Source organism: Neltuma alba, unplaced genomic scaffold (assembly GCF_004799145.2).
Source record: "Neltuma alba isolate B1F8T4 unplaced genomic scaffold, ASM479914v2 tig00013053_pilon, whole genome shotgun sequence".
Lineage (NCBI taxonomy): Eukaryota > Viridiplantae > Streptophyta > Magnoliopsida > Fabales > Fabaceae > Neltuma > Neltuma alba.
The window spans coordinates 24362-47558 of NW_021637394.1; the positions used below are offsets into that span (position 1 = coordinate 24362).

The 23197-nt window shown below is 31.1% G+C and overlaps 1 protein-coding gene across 1 annotated transcript; it reads left to right on the plus strand.

The window, feature by feature from the left end:
* The first annotated feature begins 393 nt into the window (after window positions 1–393).
* On the plus strand, window positions 394–1096 carry LOC114733972 (uncharacterized). Its single transcript, XM_028921451.1, has 3 exons — window positions 394–476; window positions 553–830; window positions 907–1096. The coding sequence occupies exons 2-3, from the start codon at window positions 703–705 to the stop codon at window positions 1094–1096; spliced, it is 318 nt and encodes a 105-aa protein (XP_028777284.1). The 5' UTR covers window positions 394–476; window positions 553–702.
* The last annotated feature ends 22101 nt before the right edge of the window (window positions 1097–23197 follow it).

Here is a 23197-nt window from a genome sequence, read left to right on the forward strand (position 1 = left end):
AAACACGCTGGTTAAAGGAGCAGGTTAAAGCGCAAGCGCTCCTAATCGAGCAGTTGATCAAGAATCAAGCACCACAGCCGGCTCCGAATCTCAGCCCAAGTGGCAAAGACAGCTGCACATTCCCCTTGCTACCTGAGGTATAATACTTGTGTTTATATAATTACATTCAATAATTTATATATCTAGCTAACTTGTCTCTCATGTTAAACAAATCAGGGTGAAGCGGACGTTCAGTGTATGGCGGATAGCCCTAAACATCACACTGTTGCAACGGGCCGCATGTTCAATTTACCGGGGAGAGTATAATTCATAATGTTCCTCTCCCTGCTGATCATGTGAGGGTGCAGTTGAACACTGCTATTGATGCGAATTATGCCCTCCCGATACCCACCCCAGATGCAGAGACAGTGGCTCAAGCAGTGGGTAGCTTTGTCGCTTGGCCTGGCCGTCTTCTTACATTAGGACATCCTTCAAAGGTATATATGTATAGGTCTACAAATTCAGCTGATTTAAAATAAACTCTATTTTAATTACTAACAGTCTGTTTGTCAGTCTAAGGGGAAGAAGAGCCTATTGGGTGATCACTCATTATCATCACCACAGAAGCAGCCCTCTGAGCCCGTTCAAGTGGTATCATCAAGATTCCGAATATGTCTTGAGGAATATGCAATTGGGGCCAGATTAGAACATGGCGAGGATTTCATGATTCCCCTAGAGTTTGAGCCAGAGGTATACGGTCGACCCTCGTCAGATTATGTCACAAATGAAGTATTGAAAGAGATTCTGACGCATGGAATGGCCAGCACAAATGCCTGTAACTTTTATATCAGGTATTTGTTAAAACCTTAACTAAATACTTAAGTACTTGAACATTTATTCTATTGATATCTTCGTTTGTTGATTTAGATATCTTTTCAAGAACTTCATAGCCCCTGGTGGCCTTGATGACAAGTTCAAGATTATCAGCCCCCACACTTTTGCTGGCCACGGACCTAATATGAAGAAAGACTTATCCAGAGACTTGTTAGATATCTTCATTTCTAGGGCAACACCGGGGGCTCAGACTTTGTTTTTGGCGCCTTATTGTCAAGGGTAAACTTTCCTAAATTCTTTCATTTTCAAAATAATTTGTAATAGTTCTAATTGTCTTTCTTATACTTAGGGGACACTGGATGCTGATTGTGGTCAATCCCACAAAGCCGAGGATTTGGTATCTTGATTCTCTTCATGGGGATCCAACCAATCGACCATTTATGGTTTCATTGTTCAACAAGTAATATTTATCTCTATTATTTAAATTTAATTTAATTTCTTGCTTCAATCAAATTTTTGACAATCATTAATATTCAATTTTATTGTCTTCTCAGGGCTTTGTGGCTATACCGCACAAATCAGGCCTTACCCTGCCCCCGGTAAAAAACGGCCAATTTGACGATACCTTCCCGTGGAAGAAAGTGAAGGTATTCACTACCATTATTTACTATTCTACTAAATATGGTTTATTTATATGATTGACTAATATTATTTCCTTTTCCATTCTTTACAGTGCCCACGTCAGCCCAACAAGAGCTCCCATTGTGGATATTGCGTGATGAAATTTATGAAGGAGATAATTCTGCACAATGCTGACACAATTCCCACGCAGGTAATATGCATTTGTTAAGGTTCAATTTATATATTTAAGAATTATTGTACTTACTGTAGCTTTACATTTCTATCTAACTTAAGTCATAATTTGTGGTTGCATACAGTACTTTGCCGACACATATTGCACAGTGTATTCATCTGCTCAGATGGAAGAAATCGTTGAGGAGTTGGCGATGGCCTTATTCCGTCAGTGGGCACAACATAGATAGGGAAGTGTACATTAAGACAGTGTATGTACGTACAGCTAGCTTTGGTTTCAATATAATTTTGGTTTTGGTTCATTTTTGGCTGTTGGTTAGTTTTAGGCATTGCACAACTTTGGCAATTGGCTAATTTTGGAATTGGTTCACCTTTTTGTACTTGCCAGAATTTTAATATATCACAGTTGGTTTTCATTGGTTCATGTATATATATGATAATGTAAATTATTTTCGGTTCATTAACATATATGTATATGGCTGAATTGGTTTGAATGCTAGCCTGCATGATTCTGTTGAATGAGCCTTTGTTATCGGTTTCAAAATTGCAGGGGGTTGCTGGCAAAGGAGAACGAATTTTTAAAAAAAAAACGAATAATACTTGACGGTTATTAGTTAAAACCGTCAAGTATTATAACATACTTGACGGTTACTTTTAAAACCGTCAAGTATTAAATAATACTTGACGGTTTTTCAAAAATAACCGTCAAGTATGTTTATAATACTTGACGGTCACTCTATGGAACCGTCAAGTATTACAGAATACTTGACGGTTTTTGGAACCGTCAAGTATAATCTCAAAATAATTGGCGGTTTTTCTCTAGTAACCGTCAAGTATGATTTAAATATTTGACGGTTAATAACCGTCAAATATTTGCTGTTGAAATATATGACGCCAGTATAGTTGACGGTTTTTAACCGTCAAATATGATCCAAAATAACCGTCGAGTATTTTTCATTTTGTAGTAGTGCATGTCACCATCTTTAACTTAATACATTGTCATGTAATTTCTAAGTCCTAATCGGCGGCGAAATTTATATAATATAATTTTGTGAACTTATTTAAATAATTGTCTAAACTGATCTTTTTTATTTATATGTATAATCCATATTTTCTTAAATCCATTCTTGAAAATAGCCTAAAAATGTTTACATTATCAAGTCAATGAGCAAATGGTCTCCAGACCCAAACTGGAGAAGTCTTTATGGGGACAAGTCAATTCTTCGCTTTTTTTAATATTAAGCAATTTTTGTATTATTTGATTAAAATTAAAGTGTGAATTATATTGATATCTTTTAGGTTTAAATACATTTATTAGCGTTTTCTATCTATAAAACTAGAAAAAATCTCACACAAAGATAATAAAAATTACTAAATCTTGAATAAGAAATTCGTGCAAAAAAGTATTAATGCTTACAAGTTAAGTGCATTGAAGACTTATTAAAATGTAGGAACTAGGAAACAATCCTAATTTGAAATTTAATAATTTTTTAGGTTTTTGTGTGAAATTTTCTGTCATGGTCCATCAAGGGAAGAAATCAACCCAATCCAAAGATGAAACCTAAGTCCATACAGCCAATGGGATAGGAGGTGGTCCAAGAAGAAGTACAAATGTCAGACGTGTATCATGGAAGCTGAGGGAATAAAAAACCGTTAGGAGTGGAGCAGGGGTGTGTAGAATTTTGGTGAAAATCCTCTCTCTCTGCATTCTGACTCCTCTCTGGACCTTCGTGGTTATCTCTGCTTCTCCCTAACATTTCTCTGTGTTTTCTTCATTCCCCTGTGATTTCCGTTTTCTTCATTGTAATTTGGTTTATATAGTTATTCATACACTGTGGATGACTAGTTCATTGATATATCAATAATATCCAGATTATACTCATTTGCATTGTGATAGAGTTAATCTATAACAATTTGGTGTTTTCATTGAGAGTCGACGAACTAGAAAGGACTACCTGCGGAGGTTTCTGACCAGTAAGAAGACTGAGTGAAGTGCTGTAGAGTGGAGCTACTGGGGACGTTGGCTCTCAAGGGGGGTGTTCTGTTATGAGTCCTATATTGAAAAATTTCATAAGTATTGTGGGGTTTATAAGTTCAATGGACTTTCACTCCTAATAAGCTAGTCTTTTGGGATTGGGCTCTCCTCTTGAACTTTAGGCTTATGCTCATCACAGAATCATGAGCAAGCTTTTGTACCAATAGCTTCATCTCGTCCCTTCGCATTTCCATGAAGTAGTTGAGATGACGCGTCGAGAGGATGTCAAGTGCCAGGATGCGGCGGAGGTTGCTCTAGTGTTCGCCGTACGTTGCAGAGGAGACAGTGGTGTAGTTGCAGTCGACGTGCTTTCCGGTTAGGAACTAGGGGCGGTTGGCCAGAATGATGTCGTTTCTCATGAAGCATTCTTGAACTGCAGAGGGTGACGAAACGCCACTACCAAACGAGAGCTGAACTAGAGAGAAAAGATTTGACCATAGTTTTGGGAAATACGATGAAAGTGGTGGTGGAGTGGCTTCTTTAGCTGGTGGAGATTGCTGAGTATGGGAAGAGAAGGAGGGCCTGGTGGGATATTTCTGAATATTTGTTTTCTGAGAAAGAGCTTGAGAATGAGGAAGAAAGCACGGCAAAAGATAGAATAATTGATAATGGAATTTGTGGACATATTTTTGGTAGCCTGCATCATAATTTGATGATTCATTCATATGCTTCTCTTTAAATAAAAAGATTTGTTCGACAAATGGATTTTTATTATGTTTGTTTTCTGCTTTTATAAGTCTAATATGTTAGTTTTTTGGAATTAGGTTCTCCTTTTAAACTTACTCCTCCGGTCCTTAATATAGGACCCAATTCTTGAATTGGTTTTGGTCCTAAATATAAGACCCATTTCTCATATTTATTAACTTTCTTTAAATTACCCCCATTGATACTTCCTCAACTATAATCAAGTAGAAGAGGGAGAGAGAGTATTAAGAAAGATGATTATGGTGTTTTAGGAAAAATGTGTCATTTTTCTTATAATTAACTAACTTACCCAACTTTCTTAATCTAATCAAATTAGTTAAATGGGTCTTATATTAAGGACCGGAGGAGTATATATACTCATCACGTTAGTATTTTCATAACGGAGAGAGAGCTATCTGCACAGGATTCTAACAGATAAGAATCTTTAAACAAACACATCAAAATTGCGTGCTCTTGGACACTTTTTGAAGCTTAATATGGATACTAATTTCTGACAACGTGACTAGATTCGTTCATTCACTTTGTTTCTTGTAGGCCTTACGTTTGGTGCTCACGGGTCATGAACGTGAACTGATTTTTTTCAAAAGAAAATAAACGCCAAGTTCAGAGATGTCTCCAAGGACTACTTAAAATAGGAAATGGGGCGGGGCTGACGCATATGGGCTCTGGCCCAGGAGCATTGCTGTACCCCGAATTTAACCGTTTCTTGAAGCCTAACCCCTACTAGTCGGGCTGACTCAAAAGTCCATTTTTATTTTTTATTTTTAAATTGGTTTACATATTGAAATGTAATAATGTCCAAAGTGAGTTATGCAAATTTTAAAATATAAAACGACATTTTAAAGCATAAATTTTAATCCAAAAATATAAACATTCCTTCATCCTTCTCGTATTCATCATTTAAAAAAACTACTCTAATTTAAACTTTCAAATGGAAGAAAGCATCTGTATTCTTGCGCTAAGAAAATTCTTGCATCATGTATAAAGCATTAATAAAGAGGATAACATGAGGAATAGTGAAGGGAGAGATAATACAAGGGGTGATGCAAAGCGGGGAATGAATTAAAATTTGGACAATATTTAATTGTAAAGGAAACGAATTAAATTTAAGAAGGGTAGTTGTGACTGACTGACGGTTGAAACGAATAAAAAGCAATAGCTGGACTGGGAGAGACGCCAAGGTTGAAGGCACTACTAAATCAATTTAGATTTTTTTGATAATATATATGAAGCAATTATTTGCATGATTGAAGTGGATAAAAAGGGAAGAATAAATTATATTACCTCTCGTACTTAATATGAAAGCTAAATAACTAATTTATAAATATTAAAAAATTAATTTAATTAGTTAATAATAATAAATAAGTGTTAACTTTTCTAAAATATCCTTATTAATTATGTATATTAGAATATAAATACTTTAGCATTTGCAAGTACCATAAGGACTATTTTGAAAAAAATCAATAAATATGAGAGATAAAATAAATTAAGTTGTTGTGTTTAGAATCAAATTAAATCTCCAACTATATTTACAATCGGAGGTAGTACTGATTAAAAGCCCTTTATGTCAATACACTGTGCTTCCCTATCCCGGAGACCATAAATAGAGAGGAAGACAAGAGGAAGACAAGGGTAAGCGCAGTGAACACACACGCACAAAGGCCAAATTAGAAGAGTCATGTGTTATTGCTGTAAAATATGAAGAAGGCTATTCTAATTGCTTTTCTCATTTGGATTTCTGCAACATTTCTCTCCTTTCCCTCTTCCACTCACGCTCGTCTTAATGTTCGTAGTATCATACCAGATGGTAATTAACAGCTTCAACTTCGTTTATTTTGCGACTTTATTTATTTTTTCCGATCTCAGTCTCTGTGACTAGCTTCTTGCGATGCCTTATTATTGAGTTAATCGCTTATTAATTAATTACATTCCGTTGTGATTTGTTAACATACTAAACTGATATGTCAATATTATATGATGATGACGATGCAGATCAATGTTCATGGGAAGAGTCGCCGATGATGGATATGGATAGGCCTGGAATAAAATGTCCTCCTGGTTCTCGTTATAATGCTCATTGCCCTTCCAGCGTCAAACCCCATTCCAAAAGCTCCATATGGTCTAAATTACAGTCCTTTTTCAAATAAGTTGCTGTTTTGATTCAGTTGACTAATTTGAAAAGATTAAAAAAATTATTAAATTACTTTAAAATATTTATATTTATCATTTTTCTTTTAACTAATTTGTCTCACTTATAAATTGATATATAATCTAATAATGCATAGAAGTATTTTAGAGAGATCATACAATATGTCATAATTAAGTCATTTTGTAACTTTCTTAATTTCTTCTAATTAGTCAACTAGGTCTTATATTAAGAATTAAAGACAGTACCTTTTATATGTAGCTGCGTACTAAATAAGCCATGAGTATCACTGTTTCTATTTAATTGTTATATGTGCTTGCGGCTGTTAATGATCATTTCTGCTATGAAGAATAATGTCTTCCTTGATTTCATGGGAAGTCGAGGTAAAGGTGGCTCATGAATTCTATGTAATTTTGAGCGTACGTGAGACATATATAATTCTTAAGTTTATGTGCTGGTGTTGTACTTGAAATAAAGAAGAGGCCTCCTGGCTTCTTTATTAATTAATTTATTAATTAATCAATACAATTACTTCTCCGCTGGTAATTTTTCTTTTGTTTTGGGAAAGACGATGCGAGTGGTGGTGGAGATTTGCCGGGCAATTGAAGAGAAGTAGGGCCTGGTGGGATATTATACTTCTGAGTCTTCTTTTTCTGAGAAAGAGGTTAAGGGGGAGGAAGAAGACAAGGCAAAGGATTGAACAATTGATAATGGAATTTGTGGACGTATTTTTGCTTCATACTTTGATATTTCATGTGCTTTTCTTTAAAGGGATATGTGGGACAGATGGATTTTATTATATTTTGTTTTTTCCTGGCTAAAGTCAAATTTACTGTGCTGAGTCACATAAGATCATTTCAAAATATCTCTTGCTCAATTAGAATAACTTCAATTTTTCTTGAAGAAAAATTATTATTTTAAAATATTTATTACTTATTAAAATATATAAAATATTTAATAAGACTAAAATAAAAAAGACCTAATACAGGGGTATTAGTTGGCATCGTTTTGAGAAAATGTATGTATGTACTATGTATATTTATATTGGCAATTTGTAAAAATATACTTATATTTTGGTCTTATCCTCGTTTGCCAATATAATTTGGTCTTTATTTATAAGTCAACTTTTAGAAATCTTTCATGGTTTTTTTGATAAGCTACTACACAAAATCTACGCAGCAGCTACCTTTTTTCCCCCCTCTCATAGTGGCCTCATATCAATCAGTATATTTAGGGTAGACAGTAGACAGAGGAATTAAAATATATGAGTTAGATTGGGTTAGTATTTGCTGGCAAAAGAAAAAAAAGACTGGGTTAGTACTTATTATGATTAATTAATTAAGCATAATATTAAAAATGGGATAATATTAAAAGCATTAACTAAATTGAACCATCCTTTTTTTTTTATATCGTGAATCATCTTTTTTATTCCTAATAATTTCTTTTTTTTTTTTGGGGTCAAATTCCTAATAATTTATTTAAAAAATGACTTATATATAAGATGGAAGAGAATACACACACGCAAGCGCGCGTCACAGCAAGGCGGATTTATTGGCATTCTTGCGCACCGTTAAAATCCACTGTGTAATATTCTGTGATTTTTTTTATTTTTATTTTTTAATCTTCTTTTTTTATTTTTTGTGATAGACACTTTTTTTTTAATTTCTTTTTTGGGTCATTTAAGAGAAAGGGACGACGACTAAGACGGTAAGACCCTTGGGGATAAGGGAGACAGAAACGTCAATGCAGGGAATTGGATAAGTCCATGGCTGCGTAAATACTAAAATAGATATCTACCCATGCAATCCGCGCACACCGAACGAAGTGTGCCCATAGAATCATTTGTATCAAAATTTTTCTTTCATTTTATATACATTTTTTAAAGATATTTACTCTCTTAGCTTCTCTAGTCCTAAACATCAGACATGGATTAAAGATTATTTAGTTTGATCTTAAATAAGATTTCAATTCAATTTGTCTCTCAAAATTATTTATATATATTTTTGCTAAACTACTGTACATATTGCAAAGGGCTAAGGGGGTTTCCATTAAGAATTTGCCCTAATGCATATGATTAAATGAGATATCTTAGGAAAAATCTTGCAAATAACTAACTTAACTTATTTTTTTTAATATTTATAAATTAGTTATTTATATTAAGGACATGATGTCGTAAATATTTATTAAGCTCATGAAACCACTTTGATATTATTTATAAGGTGGAGAAAAAAATTTTTTTGATCCTAGCATATCATTATATTTTTAACATTAGTTTCCCTTGTTATCCCTCATTAAATGTTTGTGTATGTTATTTAACTTGTAAAGTAGGCATACTTAATAGATGTAAAGTTGAAAATTTATTAAATATATAGACAATGTCAATGAAAAGGGCGGGACAAAAAGAAAAGAATTATGTTACTTCTTCCATTTATTTTTATAAGAAATAACTGACAAAATCACGTAGCTCAAAATATTAGTTAAATTTAATTAAAAATAATAAATATATATGTATATATATATATATATATATTCTAATTATACCATTGCTTATAAAAGGGCACATAGAGATAATGAGTGAAAATTTATCACAGATAAATTATAAGTAGCATCTATTTTTAAAGAGAGTGAAAACTAAAAAAAAAAAAAGCTAATTTAAAATTTTAGATAAAAAAATTTATTTTATACTTAAAAGTAAAAGAAATTGTTGCTTATAACAAGAAACATACGGAGTGTATTTTATATATCAACGTCAGCTAATAATTTTATCACAAATTAAAATGTTGAGTGTAAAGAAATTTATTTGCGTAATATCCACACAAAGAAGTCGGAAATTTTTTTTTTTGGAAAAAAAAACTCACAAGTCACTTTAATTATTTATCCATATATTGTGTTTTCATTATTGTTTAGTAATTTTCAAGAAACTATTCTTCATATAACTGAAATTTTTTATCCTAAAATTTTTCATGTGAACCCAATTAATTACTAGTTGTCTCAGCAGCAATACCATCTTATCCTCGAATAAAGTTTCAGCTCAGATTTGACATTGATATATTTATATACGTGCGTATATTTAAATTGTATTAAAAAAAATACTAAATAGACTTGTCGTCGAAATAAAATATCTTGCTTTCAAGTCTTGTCGGTAATTTGTTTGATCGACCATATGCGGGTATGCCGCCTGGCGCAAAGTCCTTTGATAACTACGTACGTCAATTTGGACTTTTCTCTAAATATCAAGCAATTATTTATAACTTTAAAATAATTGGTTAAAATTAAAAGGATAAATTATCCTTCTTTCATTCTTAAATATGCAATCTTCATTAATTTTATCTCTTTAATTTATAATTTTTTTTCAAACCCTCTTTATTATTTGTACATATTAAAAAATTTTTACATCAATAGAGTAGTTTTTAAGACAAATTATTAAAAAGAATATTTTAGAAAATTACTATTATTACACATTTTTCATAAATAATAAATAATTTTTTAATTTTTATAAATTAATTATTTAGCTCAGATATATATTTAGGACCAAAACGACTAATTAAGATGTGAGCATGTGCTTTATGTTGTGATTGAATTGACTAAATACCTTACGAATTTGGACGCAATCAATGAATTATCAATCAATTAGTTATATAAAAGAAAAAATGAGCTGACTATTCATATATTGGTAAGAGAACAACATTATATCACATACGAAATATAGATATGTAGATAACTACATATTATGTGAAGTTCAATTATATATATGCATTAAAAATCAGTTTCCTTTGTTGGCCAAAAAAGCCTTAAATTCTAACTTTAATTTGCCTTCTCTCTTTTCTCACTCAGGACTATAAATAACTTATAAATATATTTTCTTTATTTGCCAACTTGCAGAGTATAGAAAAAATCCCCCAAAAAAAATTCTTAAAATTTCAAAAAGATATAAATCAGGGCTCTAATTTTAATAATCTCATATCGGCTCACATGCATTACAAAGTAGGGGAGGAAGACGAGGAAATAGTTGGGAAAAATAAAAAAAGAAAGATGAATTATGTTATCTTTCTCTCTCATCCTTTTTTAACTAAATGACTCTCAATGTGCTTGAAACAACATCATTCCCCGTCATTGAGCTCCTCCTCCAACAACCCACTCATTTTAGAACATCCCTCTATTTTTTTTTTGGAAAAAAAATTAATATCATCAATTGTAATCCCTAAGCGTTGACACTAGTACCATATGCAATCATTAGCATTATTTGAAAAAATAAGTATAAATTTGTGAGAAGAAATGAATCAAGATATTATATTTAAAATCAAAACAAATTCTTTAATTAGCTCATCTATATTTATATTAGATGGAGTATAAGTCAGTCTACATACAGTCAATAAATAAAGCTTCTTTTATTCTATCATTTATTTGGGCAATTGGCAGAGAAATGGTAAAAGCAAAAGCATTTTAAGAAGTAACAATGGAAACTTTATTATCGTTAATCACTAGAAAAAGAAAATTTTAAAAGCAACTTTCTGGAGTCACCGTCAAAGTAGAGGCAGTTAAGCGTCATTGAGCTAGAAGGTTCCTACAATTTGGCCACCATTTAATTTGATCTTAAATGAAAGGAATTGAATTTAGGATGAGATGAAAAGCAAATGGTAGAGGGACCCATGTGTTGAAGATAAGGTACGACCAAGTCAATTTAAAATTTTTTTCCCCTTTTTAATATGCTCTCTCTTATTCTTAATATAAAACTCCTTTAATTAATTTAGAAACATTAAAAAAAACTAAATAAATTTCTTTGAAATATATGCATTTATTATTTTTTAAAACCAATTTACTTAATTTATAAACTACTATATAATCCAATAATATGCATAGATATTTTAAAGATATTATGTAACATATATATATTATAATTAAGTAATTTATTTGATTTATTTATTTTTTTTAAATTAATTAAATAAGTCTTATATTAAAAACAGGAAATAGAATATCAAACAATAGTTCATATTCTGATTGGATTTAAATGAAAGAAGAAATTCATTAGATAATCACTAATTAGCTAGTATTCTCGGAAGCAAAATATTTAGGTGGGCGGGAACTAGGAGAAACCAATAGTGAAGAACTTTTACGACCAAGTCAAACTTACTTGTACCAATTGAAAGCCCTTTATTTCAACCGTGCCCCTCTTTCCTAGAGACTATAAAAGAGAGGAAGAGTAAGTGTAGTACATACAAAAGCCAAATCACAAGAGTCATATATTGCTGTAAAATATGAAGAAGGCTATTCTAATTGCTTTTCTCGTTTGGGTTTCTGCCATATTTCTCTCCCTTCCCTCTTCCACTCATGCACGTCTATTACAAGGTAACAACTTCAACTTCGTTTGCTCTGCTGCTTTATCATCATAATCGTCGTCATCATCTTAGAATCTCATTCACTGTGACTAGCATCTTGCCTCAGTTATGAAATTACTATTACGCTAATTAATTTTTTTTGGGTCATTTCTGAATACATTAAATTGATATTCCTACGGTCCCATTCATAAATCATTTATTTCCAACATATGTTTTCCTGAAGTTTTATTAACTTTTTCATAGCTTTTTTTTTCTTACTTTACCTTTATATAGTACATACACCTTTCAAGAAAATAATAATTTATAGGCAATAATAAACAAAGAGTAAAACAGTACATGCATGTTAAAAATTTAATCACATGACTTCTATAAATAGAATCAGATGAACATGTTATATTGATATTTGTATGTAAATATAATATATGATGACGATGCAGAAAGGACATCAGTAACCTCGCCAACGCCGGAGAAGAATAAGCCTGCAGTAAAATGTCCTCCTGGTTCTTCTTATTCTGCTTGCCTTCCACCAGCAAAGCCAGCTCCAAAAGTTTGCTATCCCTATAGGAGGCAAGGCTGCAAGAAGTAGGAAATAAAAGAAATATATGAATGATAAGTATAAGGTATAATAATAATATATAGTCATTTTGCTTGGTGGAAGATCATAACAATCTCCTAATAATCCATTATTAAATAAATTACTCTCATGTTTCTGTGTCATGTGTGTTGTTTCAGCTTTTGATTATCATTTATCTTTTGAGGAATAATGTCTTCGTGCCTAGATTATTTCATGGGAAGTCGAGGTTTAGGTTTCTCATGAATTCTATGTACCTTTGTGTGTGAAAATTATGTAATTCTTAAATTTATGTGCTGGTGTTGTAGTTGAAATAAAGAATTAACTCCACTTCTGGCCTTTTTGCTATCTTTTTAACTAGTTAATTCATAGAGTTACTTCTGGTAAGAAAAAGAAAAACCGAGGGAAATGGTCCAAATCTTGAATTATTGAATTTATTGCATCACTTGAGGAAAAAAATGTTAAAATTAGATCAATTAAAAGTGATAAAATTAAGTTAGTTAAGGATAGCATATTTGAGAAATGCGTTCAATTTTATCTTTTATATTATTTAAATGTTATCTGGCCATCTTTTCTACTTATGCAAGTAGCTCAATTTAGTTTTCTCTAATCATCCCCCTGGAAAATTTCTCACGAGCTGAACCCTACGAGAAAACAGTTAAAAACATTTAAAGAAAGTGGCCACTTCTCACTCTAAATGTTCAAGAAATGACTCTTCATACACTAATGGAATTCGTTATCCCAACATTTTAAAAATATTTGATATTAACAAATGTTTACCATTTTTTGTGTTTAAGTTACTTATATCTATCTGTCTATCTATCTATCTATATCTATCTATCTATCTATCTATCTATCTATATCTATATAACCTATAAACCTTGTGACTGCTTTGTGATTGGTCCACGTCTCAAATTTACACATGTTTCTCGATAAGATGTTAAATGCATAGCATGATGGTTACTGGACAATTAATTCGATTAATAGCCAATTGATTTGGATAAGAGCAAAGGGGCATATGACTGACCGCTTCATTCTATCCAAGGACATCATTTCCAAGGGGCCATATGACTGCATGTCTTCCTAGGATAACGAGTCTTCTAACGAGAATGACTCTTCGTCCTCACTAATTAAAATACCGCATTATTTTTGGCGGGGGCACCTTGAAAACTGACCTATATAAATGGACAAATATCCTTTCAATTTCAAAATGAAATGTCTGCACCCATAATAGTGAAGCGTCCCACTCCAAGGTTGGGAATGACATTTGGGGATGTCTCCATGTTTTTGAGTTTCTGGGATAAGCATACCTACTGGACAATATGTGCACGAGTGCTCTCTGTGACATGGAATCTTTCTCACTTAGCTGATGATGCAACTATAGCTTTCAATTGTATTATCTGTGACAAAAAGGCATGAAGTCTATTCATTGAGAAGAATAAATTGTGAACTTTGTTTATCTGTGACAAAAAGGTATGAAGTCTATTCATTGACCTATTACAAGAATAAATTGTGAACTTTGTTGTTTTAGACTTTTGATGCAAGGCATAGATACAATCCAGTGATTATAAGGGTGTGCTTTGTGTAATAGGGTGACATGGTTTTGGCAACTACAAGGCGTAAAGATCTCATTAGACGACTCGGTGGTTTCTTAAAAGAGGGATGTACATATTTGTTTCGAAGATTCTCAGTGGGGAATAGAATTAACATAGTCAATAATTCATTCAAAATAACCCTGCAGGAATATTCCTATTTTGAATTAATGCCACAAGAGTTAATTGCTGAATTGAGGATTACATTTCAGCCTCTCTACGGTTTGGGGTCCAAGATTACTAATATTTGCTATTGGAGATGTCTTTGGCCTAATGAAAGGTGTCACACCGTTGGATCAAATAATCTTCGTAGGGGAAACAATAGAGCAGTTTTGCTTTCGATTATTTGATGAGTGGTAAGAAAATTCCATAACTCTCTAGCTTCGATAAGAACTTTACATGCAAAAATTTAGTTTATTTTATCCGCAATGGAATCAGCTATCATGTGATGTTACAACTGCATCATTTCTTTGCTATGAATCAAGATCGACAAAATATTTGGTGCGTTGTGTCGCATGTTTTGTCCATCATTTGGAGGAGAAATTCCAGTTTCTCAAGGACAAAACAAAATTATGCTTCTCCCCAGGATTTTCATGGTTGACTAGCTACGAAGGCCTGATAAAAGTTGCCTTTGATTACAAGGACCTGCAGATAGATCTATTCAGGCGAAATATAAAGTGTCAACGACTTAACACCCAAAGGACCAGAACGAATGCTAGCTCTACTTCAAGAACTTCAGAATGAAACGAACTTGAAGAAGCATCTATTAGTGGCTATAGATTACGTTTTTTTTTTTTTGCCCTTTTCCCTCTTTGTTAAAAACTATTTTCATGTGTGGGTAGAAGATGTTTTGCATGAGAAGGATGAATCTTCACTTTAATGTGCATTTGCTCAAGCAAAGGATCACTGTCTGTCAACTTCATTAAATAACAATTGCAGGAAAGGTCTATCTTTTAGATCCATTCATTTAAAATCCACTGTGTAATATTCTGGATCTTTTTTATTTTTTATTTTTTGTGATAAACACTTTTTTTTAATTCCTTTTTTTGGTCATTTGACGACTGAGACTCGTCGACCTGGGGGATAAGGGAGACAGAAACGTCAATGCAGGGAATTGGACAAGTCCATGGCTAAGAAAATGAACGAAGCATGCCCATAGAATCATTTGTATCAAAATTTTTCTTTCATTTTATATACAATTTTTTTTTTAGATATTTACTCTCTTAGTTTCTCTAGTCCTAAACATCAGAGATGGATTAAAGCTTTAGTTTTATCTTAAATAAGATTTCAATTCAATTTGTGTCTCAAAATTATAATGTTTTTTGCTAAACTATTGTACATATAGCAAAGGACTAAGGGGGTTTCCATTAAGAAATTGCTCTAATGCATATGATTAAATGAGGTATTTTAGAAAAAATCAATGCACATTTCTTTCAAATAACTAACTTAATTAATTTTTTTAATATTTATAAATTAGTTATTTATATTAAGGACGTGAGGTTGTAAATATTTATTAAGCTCATGAAACCACTTTGATATTATTTATAAGGTAGAGAGAAAAAAATTTTCATCCTAGCATGTCATTATATTTTTAACATTAGTTTCCCTTGTTATCCCTTATTAAATGTTTGTGTATATTATTTAACTTTTAAAGTATGTATACTTAATAGATGTAAAGTTGAAGATTTATTAATGAGAAAGGGAGGGACAAAAAGAAAAGAATTATATTACTTCTTTCATTTATTTTTATAAGAAATAACTAACAAAATCACACAGTTCAAAATATTAGTTAAATTTAGTTAAAAATAATAAATATATATGTAATATATATATTCTAATTATACCCTTGCTTATAAAGGGGCACATGAGAGATAATGAGTGAAAATTTATCACAGATAAATGATAAGTAGCATCTATTTTTAAAGAGAGTGAAAACGAAAAAAGCTAATTTAAAATTTTAGATGGAAAAAAATTTATTTTATACTTAAAAGTAAAAGAAATTGTTGCTTATAACAAGAAACATACGGAGTGTATTTTATATATAACTTTCAGCTAATAATTTTATCACAAATTAAAATGTTGAGTGTAAAGAAATTTATTTGCATAATATCCACACAAAGAAGTCGGAAATTTTTTTTTTTTGGGAAAAAAACTCACAAGTCACTTTAATTATTTATCCATATATTTTCTTTTCATTATTGTTTAGTAATTTTCAAGAAACTATTCTTCATATAACTGAAATTTTTTATCCTGAAATTTTGCACGTGAACCCAATTAACTACTAGTTGTCTCAGCAGCAATACCATCTTATACTTTAATAAAGTTTTAGCTCAGATATGATATTGATATATTTATATACGTGTGTATATTTAAATTGTATTAAAAAAAAAACTAAATAGACTTGTCGTCGAAATAAAATATCTTGCTTTCAAGTCTTGTCGGCAATTTGTTTGATCGACCATGTGCGGTTATTCCGCCTGGCGCAAATTCGTTTGATAACTACGTACGTCAATTTGGACTTTTCTCTAAATATCAAGCAATTATTTGTAATTTTAAAATAATTGGTTAAATTAAAAGCATAAATTGTCTCATTCTTAAATATACACTCTTAATTAATTTTATCTCTTTAATTTATAATTTTTTTCAAACCCTATTTATTATTTGTACATATTAAAAGAATTTTACATCAATAGAGTAGTTTTTAAGACAAATTATTAAAAAGAATATTTTAGAAAATTAATATTAGTACACATTTTGCATAAATAATAAATAATTTTTTAATTTTTATAAATTAATTATTTAGCTCATATATATGGAGGACAAAACGACTAATTAAAATGTGAGCATGTGCTTTATGTAGTGGTTAAGGCGACTAAATACCTTACGAATTTGGACGCAATCAATGAATTATCAATCAATTAGTTATATAAAAGAAAAAATGAGCTGACTATCCATATATTGGCAAGAGTACAGCTTTATATCACGTACCGCAATATAGATATGTGGATATTATGTGAAGTTCAATTATATATATGCATTAAAAATCAGTTTCCTTTTTTTGCCAAAAAAAGCCTTAAATTCTAACTTTAATTTGCCTTCTCTCTTTTCTCACTCAGGACTATAAATAACTTATAAATATATTTTTCTTTATTTGCCAACTTGCAGAGTATAGAAAAAATCCCAAAAAAAATTCTTAAAATTTCAAAAAGATATAAATCAGTGACTCTAATTTTAATAATTTCATATCGGCTTCACGTGCATTAAAATGGAACTTAAAAATGTTACGTTTTTTTTTTATCACAGTGCCTCTTTTTTTTTTTGAAAAAAAAAAGCCAACCGAACACTCTTTATATAACCGACGTTAAAACAATTTGCCACAATGGTTATTAATAAAACTGCCGTAGAAAGATCAATTTTCTACGACGGTTTTTTAAAGAACTATCGTGGAAAGTAAAGTTTAAACGGCAGTTTTATTAATAACTACCGTGAAAAGTTAATTTTCTATGACGGTTTTTACAGAACTGTCGTGGAAAATCTTACAACCACTGTGTTTTATTTACATTTCAACATCGATTGTATCCACTTCGCTTCCAAAACCATCATGAAAAACCCTTGATAACCGTTGTTAAAAGCCTTTTTTCTGGTAGTGATCATATTCTTACACTAAGAAAATCTACGCATCATATATATAAAGTATTAATAAAGAGGATAACATGAGGAATAGTGAAGGGAGGGATAATACAAGGGCTGATGCAAAGCAGGGAACGAATTAAAATTTCGACAATATTTAATTGTAAAGGAAAAGAATTAAATTTAAGAAGGTAGTTGTGACTGACTGACGGTTGAAACGAATGAAAAGCAACAGGTGGATATCCGAGAGACGCCAAGGTTGAAGGCACGACTAAGTCAATTTAGATTTTTTTTAATAATATATATGAAGCAATTATTTGTATGATTGGAGTGGATAAAAAGGGAAGAATAAATTACATTACATCTTGTCCTTAATATAAGAGTTAGACAACTAATTTATAAATATTAAAAAATTAATTAAATTAGTTATTTATAATAAATAAATATTAAATTTTTTAAAATATTGTTATTAATCTATATTAGAATATAAATACTTTAACGTGTGTAATTATCATAGAGACTATTTTTTTAAAAAATAAATAAATATAAAAGGTAAAGTAGATTAAAGTCTTATATTTAGAATCAAACTGAAATATAAAAAAATAAATTAGATTCCGTTGTGACATGTGAGCATACTAAAGTGATATGTCAATATTATATGATGATGACGATGCAGACCAATGTTCATGGGAAGACTCGCCGATGATGGATATGGATAAGCCGGGAGTAAAATGTCCTCCTGGTTCTGTCATAATGCTCATTGCCGTTCCAGCATCAAACCCTATTCTAAAAGCTCCATGTGGTCTTAATTCCGGTCTTTTTTCAAATAAGTTGCCGTCTTGTTTCTGATGTCACCCCATCATATGATCCAATTGACTAATTGAGAGAGATTAAGAAAATTATTAAATTACTTTAAAATATTTATATTTATAGTTTTTTTTCAATTAATTCGTCTCATTTATAACAACAACAATAACAAAACCTTATTCTACTAGGTGGGGTCAGCTATATGGATCGCTCCATGCCATGGAGCCTTATCCAAAGCCAAATATTTGGATAGATTGTTAATTGAAAGATCTCTCTCCATAACTTTATTAAGTGTTGTCTTTGGCCTTCCTCTACTCTTTTTTAGAGGACTCCATACTGTTTGCGCAACTCTTCTTACCAGCACATCCCAAGGCCTTCTATGCACGTGACCAAACCATCTCAATCGGTTTTCTATCATTTTCTCATCAATAGCAGCCACTCCAACTTTTTCTCTTATATGTTTATTACGGATATTGTCTTTTCTTGTATGACCACACATCCATCTCAACATGCTCATCTCAGCAACTGCCACTTTATGTTCATGATGTTGTCCCTTTAAAGCAATTTGTCTCACTTATAAATTGATATATGACCTAATAATACACATAAATGGGTTAGAAAGATCATACAATATATGCTATAATTAAATAATTTTGTAACTTCTTTAATCTCCTCAAATTAGTCAACTAGGTTTTATATTAAGAATTGGAGGCAGTACCTTTCTAGAGCTGCCTAAATAAGTCATACATATGTGTTTGCAGCTTTTAATGATTATTTTTGTTATGAAGAATAATGTCTTACTACCTTGATTTCATGGGAAGTCCAGGTAAAGATTGCTCATGAATTCTATATAATTTTGAGTGTACGTGAGACATATATAATTCTTAAGTTTATGTGCTGGTGTTGTACTTGAAATAAAGAACAGGCCTCCTAGCTTCTTTATTAATTAATTAATTAATCAATCAATACAGTTACTTCTCTGCGGGTAATTTTTCTTTTGTTTTGGCAAAGACGATGAAAGGTGGTAGTGGAGATCTGCGGGGGAATTGAAGAGAGGTAGGGCCAGGCGGGATATTTCTTAGTCTTCTTGATGCAGATTTCATTAATTAATTTTTTTTTGTTAGTTATTTATTTTGTTAACTACCCACTAACCCATTTATTGATTTTGCATTTTAATTATTTTATTTAAAATTAGGTTATAAATACCCTAGGTTTCTATCGTGTAAGGAGACTTGGCTTTTGACGCATCAGATAGTTTTTTTCCATTCCCGTTCTCTTCTTTGCTCTTCCTTTCTCTTTAATATTCTTCTCTGATCTCCTTCTCTTCTCCCTTTTCTTTTCTGTTTTACATCACTTCTTTTTCTGAGAAAGAGGTTAAGGGTGAGGAAGAAGACAAGGCAAAGGATTGAATAATTGATAATGGAATTGTGGACCTATTTTTGCTTCATACTTTGATAATTCATGTGCTTTTCTTTAAAGGGACATGTGGGACAGATGGATTTTATTATATTTTGTTTTCTCTTGTCTAAAGTCAACTGTGCTGAGTCATATAAGATCACTTCAAAATATAACTTTCTCCATTAGAATAACTTCTTGTATTATTTTAAAATATTTAATTATTATTAAAATATATAAAATATTTAATAAGACTAAAATAACAACAGACGAGTGTATATTGATATTGGCAATTTCTTAAAAATATACTTATATTTTGGTCTTATCCTTTGCCAATATAATTTAGTCTTTATTTATAAGTCAACTTTTAGAAATCTTTCATGGTTTTTTTGATAAGCCACATGGGAACTGACCAAGGGGTTATAATTTGAAATTTTTAACTAATAATTTTTAAATAAAATATGCAAAGGGAGATATTTTGAAGTGTGCTGATATGCTTGGACGAGAAGCCCACATGGGAACTGATCAAGGGGTTCTAATCTACTAACCCAGACTTGTCAAGCAGAGGTGCTTATAGATCAGAAGAGGAGGATGGAGGAGAATCTTACTCCTCATAACTGATTTATTTTGACGTTTCTCAGGCTTCAGCTTGCCTGTTAGTAGTAATTGAAAAAAAAAAAGGGGGTAAAGATATAATAATTTTAACCCTGATCTTATTTCTCATGTGTAATTTTAAAGATATTTTGGGATTTTCTCACAATTTCTTTGCTTTTGATTTTTATTTTTCGGTAGAGTAGAGACTATAAATAAGTGATAGAGCAGCGAAGTGTGAGCATACAAAATTACTGGAGTGCATTGTGCCCTCTCTTTCACTCTCTACAATCTCACAATGAAGAAGGCTATTCTCATTGCTTTTATTATTCTGGTTTCCGTATTTCTCTGCCTTCCCTCTTCCACTCATGCTCGAGCATTATCAGGTAACAACGTAACTTCTTCCTTTAAATTTGCAGCTTCTTATCCTTTTCCCAATCTCATTTACTGTGACTCTCTTGTATTGCCTTGATTAAGATTTATTTTGCCAAGATACACATATGATATGATGATAATATGCAGAAAGGGTAGAGTCAGTTAGTGGGGGAGCACCAATAAGAAATAAGCCAGCAGTTCCATGTTCAGGTGTAAGATATTTCTTGCATACCAAAGGCGAAGCCTCCGAGCCCTCCATGCTCAGTCTATGTCCGAGGCTGTTCACCACCTGGGAATTAGATATAATAACAATAAGTAATTAGATATGATGATAATTATGTTTCTTATATTTTCTAGCTAGCAGGGAACGTATGTAATAATTGTATTTAAAACTTTTAGGTACTGTTTAATTTCTGGGTTGTGTGTATATGTTTGTTGCAGCTTTTGATTTCACTTGTCTCTTTTGAAGAATAACATCTCTATTCCCGACTTGGCTTTCTCTGCAGGAAGTACAGTTGTATTTCGCTTACAGTCCGTTTGGTTCTCTGAATCGGAGAACATGGAATGATTACGAGAATTTGTTTGGTATATAATTAAGAAAAGATGATGCACAGGCATATTAGTTGAATTACAGCCAACATGGGAATAGATAAGAATAATAAACGAAGAGACAAAATCATCCGATCAATATATATATATATATATATAATATGAATGTTTTTTTGCCAAAATATGCAATAACTCTGTTCATATAAATAATAAATTAATTGACAAAATTAATCTAACCATATATGCAATGAAAAAGTGAACTTTTTATCAATTGAAATTGTGTTTATACATATAATATAATAACAAGTATAATGGAATTAAGGGATAATGAAATTTTTATTAATTAAAATTGCGTCTAAACTTTAAATGTGTGTATTAATAATCAGTTTAATTTCTATATAAACGGAAGCTTTTTTTTTTTTTAACCAGCATATATAAACCGAAGCTAAGCCAATAAATGACCGATAGGTTTATGAATCTTTCACCAAAGGCACTTTGATCAATTTAAAAAGGGAAAATTTTCAGTTAGTCCCTTCTAAATAAATTTGTTTTCCAACAACCCCCATAACATTCTAAAACTTCATTGCACTTTCTTTGACCAAAATGAAATTAAATGTTATGGATGAAAAGACAATTATGCCCTTATATTATTTCGGAAAAAAAAAATCAATCACCACCAAAGCTCTGGTGGCCAGCTAGCTGACTCCAACTTCCAGCACCGAGGCCGATTGCCAGAGCTCTAGTGACTGGAAATTTTTTTTCAAATAAGGTCATTAGATTATAACCACCAAGCCATTCATTCATTTAACCCTGTAATGCAAAGGAAATATATAGATTTTTATATATATGACAAAAACAAATTTAAGTATCCCAGTAAAATAAGATGATTTACAATACAAATTAGGTAATTTACAAAAAGCATATAGGAATTCACAACTCTATTTGAGGTTTTATGAAAAGAAAATTAAATGCCAAGGATTGAATGAACCACTGGAATAAGGCTTTACAATATAAATTAGGCAAGTTACAAAGGGTATGTGGCAATTCATGAATCCATTTAAGGATTGCATGAACATCTGAAATAAGAAAACTTATAAGACAAATTACGCAATTTATAAGAACTATATAAGAATACACAACTCCATTTGAGGTTCTATAGAGAGAAAAATTAAATGTCAATGATTGGATGAACAACTCAAATAAGATGATTTACAACACAAATTAAACTATTTAGAAAGATTTAAGAGAGATGCTGGTAAATGAAAAGACTCCCACAACTTGGCCAATATTTGATTGTAAATGAAAGGAATTCAGGAATGGTGGGTGTGACTGTTGAAAATGATAGAAGGCAGTGAGTGCATGGGAGGGGCCAATGTTGAAGATAAGGTACGACCAAGTCAAGTCAGATTTTTACTTTTAAGTAAAATATTCTGACCACTCTTCTGTTTTGCTTTAATTACACAGATCTTCCATCTATTTTGATAACATATATTTTAGTCCAAACCATTAATATCATTAAGGAATATTCTAATAAGATTCTTTACGTACATTTTTTAATTAAAAAAATATTAGAATAAACCTTGTTTCCTACTTTACCCCTCATTATATTAAATATATGGTTTATCTTTTAATATTAATATTTATTAATAATCTATTTAATATTTTTACTAAATTTAACAAATTAAGACATAACTTTATAATTTTATTGAAAATAAATATATACGATTACAAGACACTTTTTACTAATATATATTTAAAAAATTACATCACAAGTAAGTTTAAATAAATAAACAAGATTTATTGTAAAATAAAAATCTGTATTTATAAAATTAATAAAAT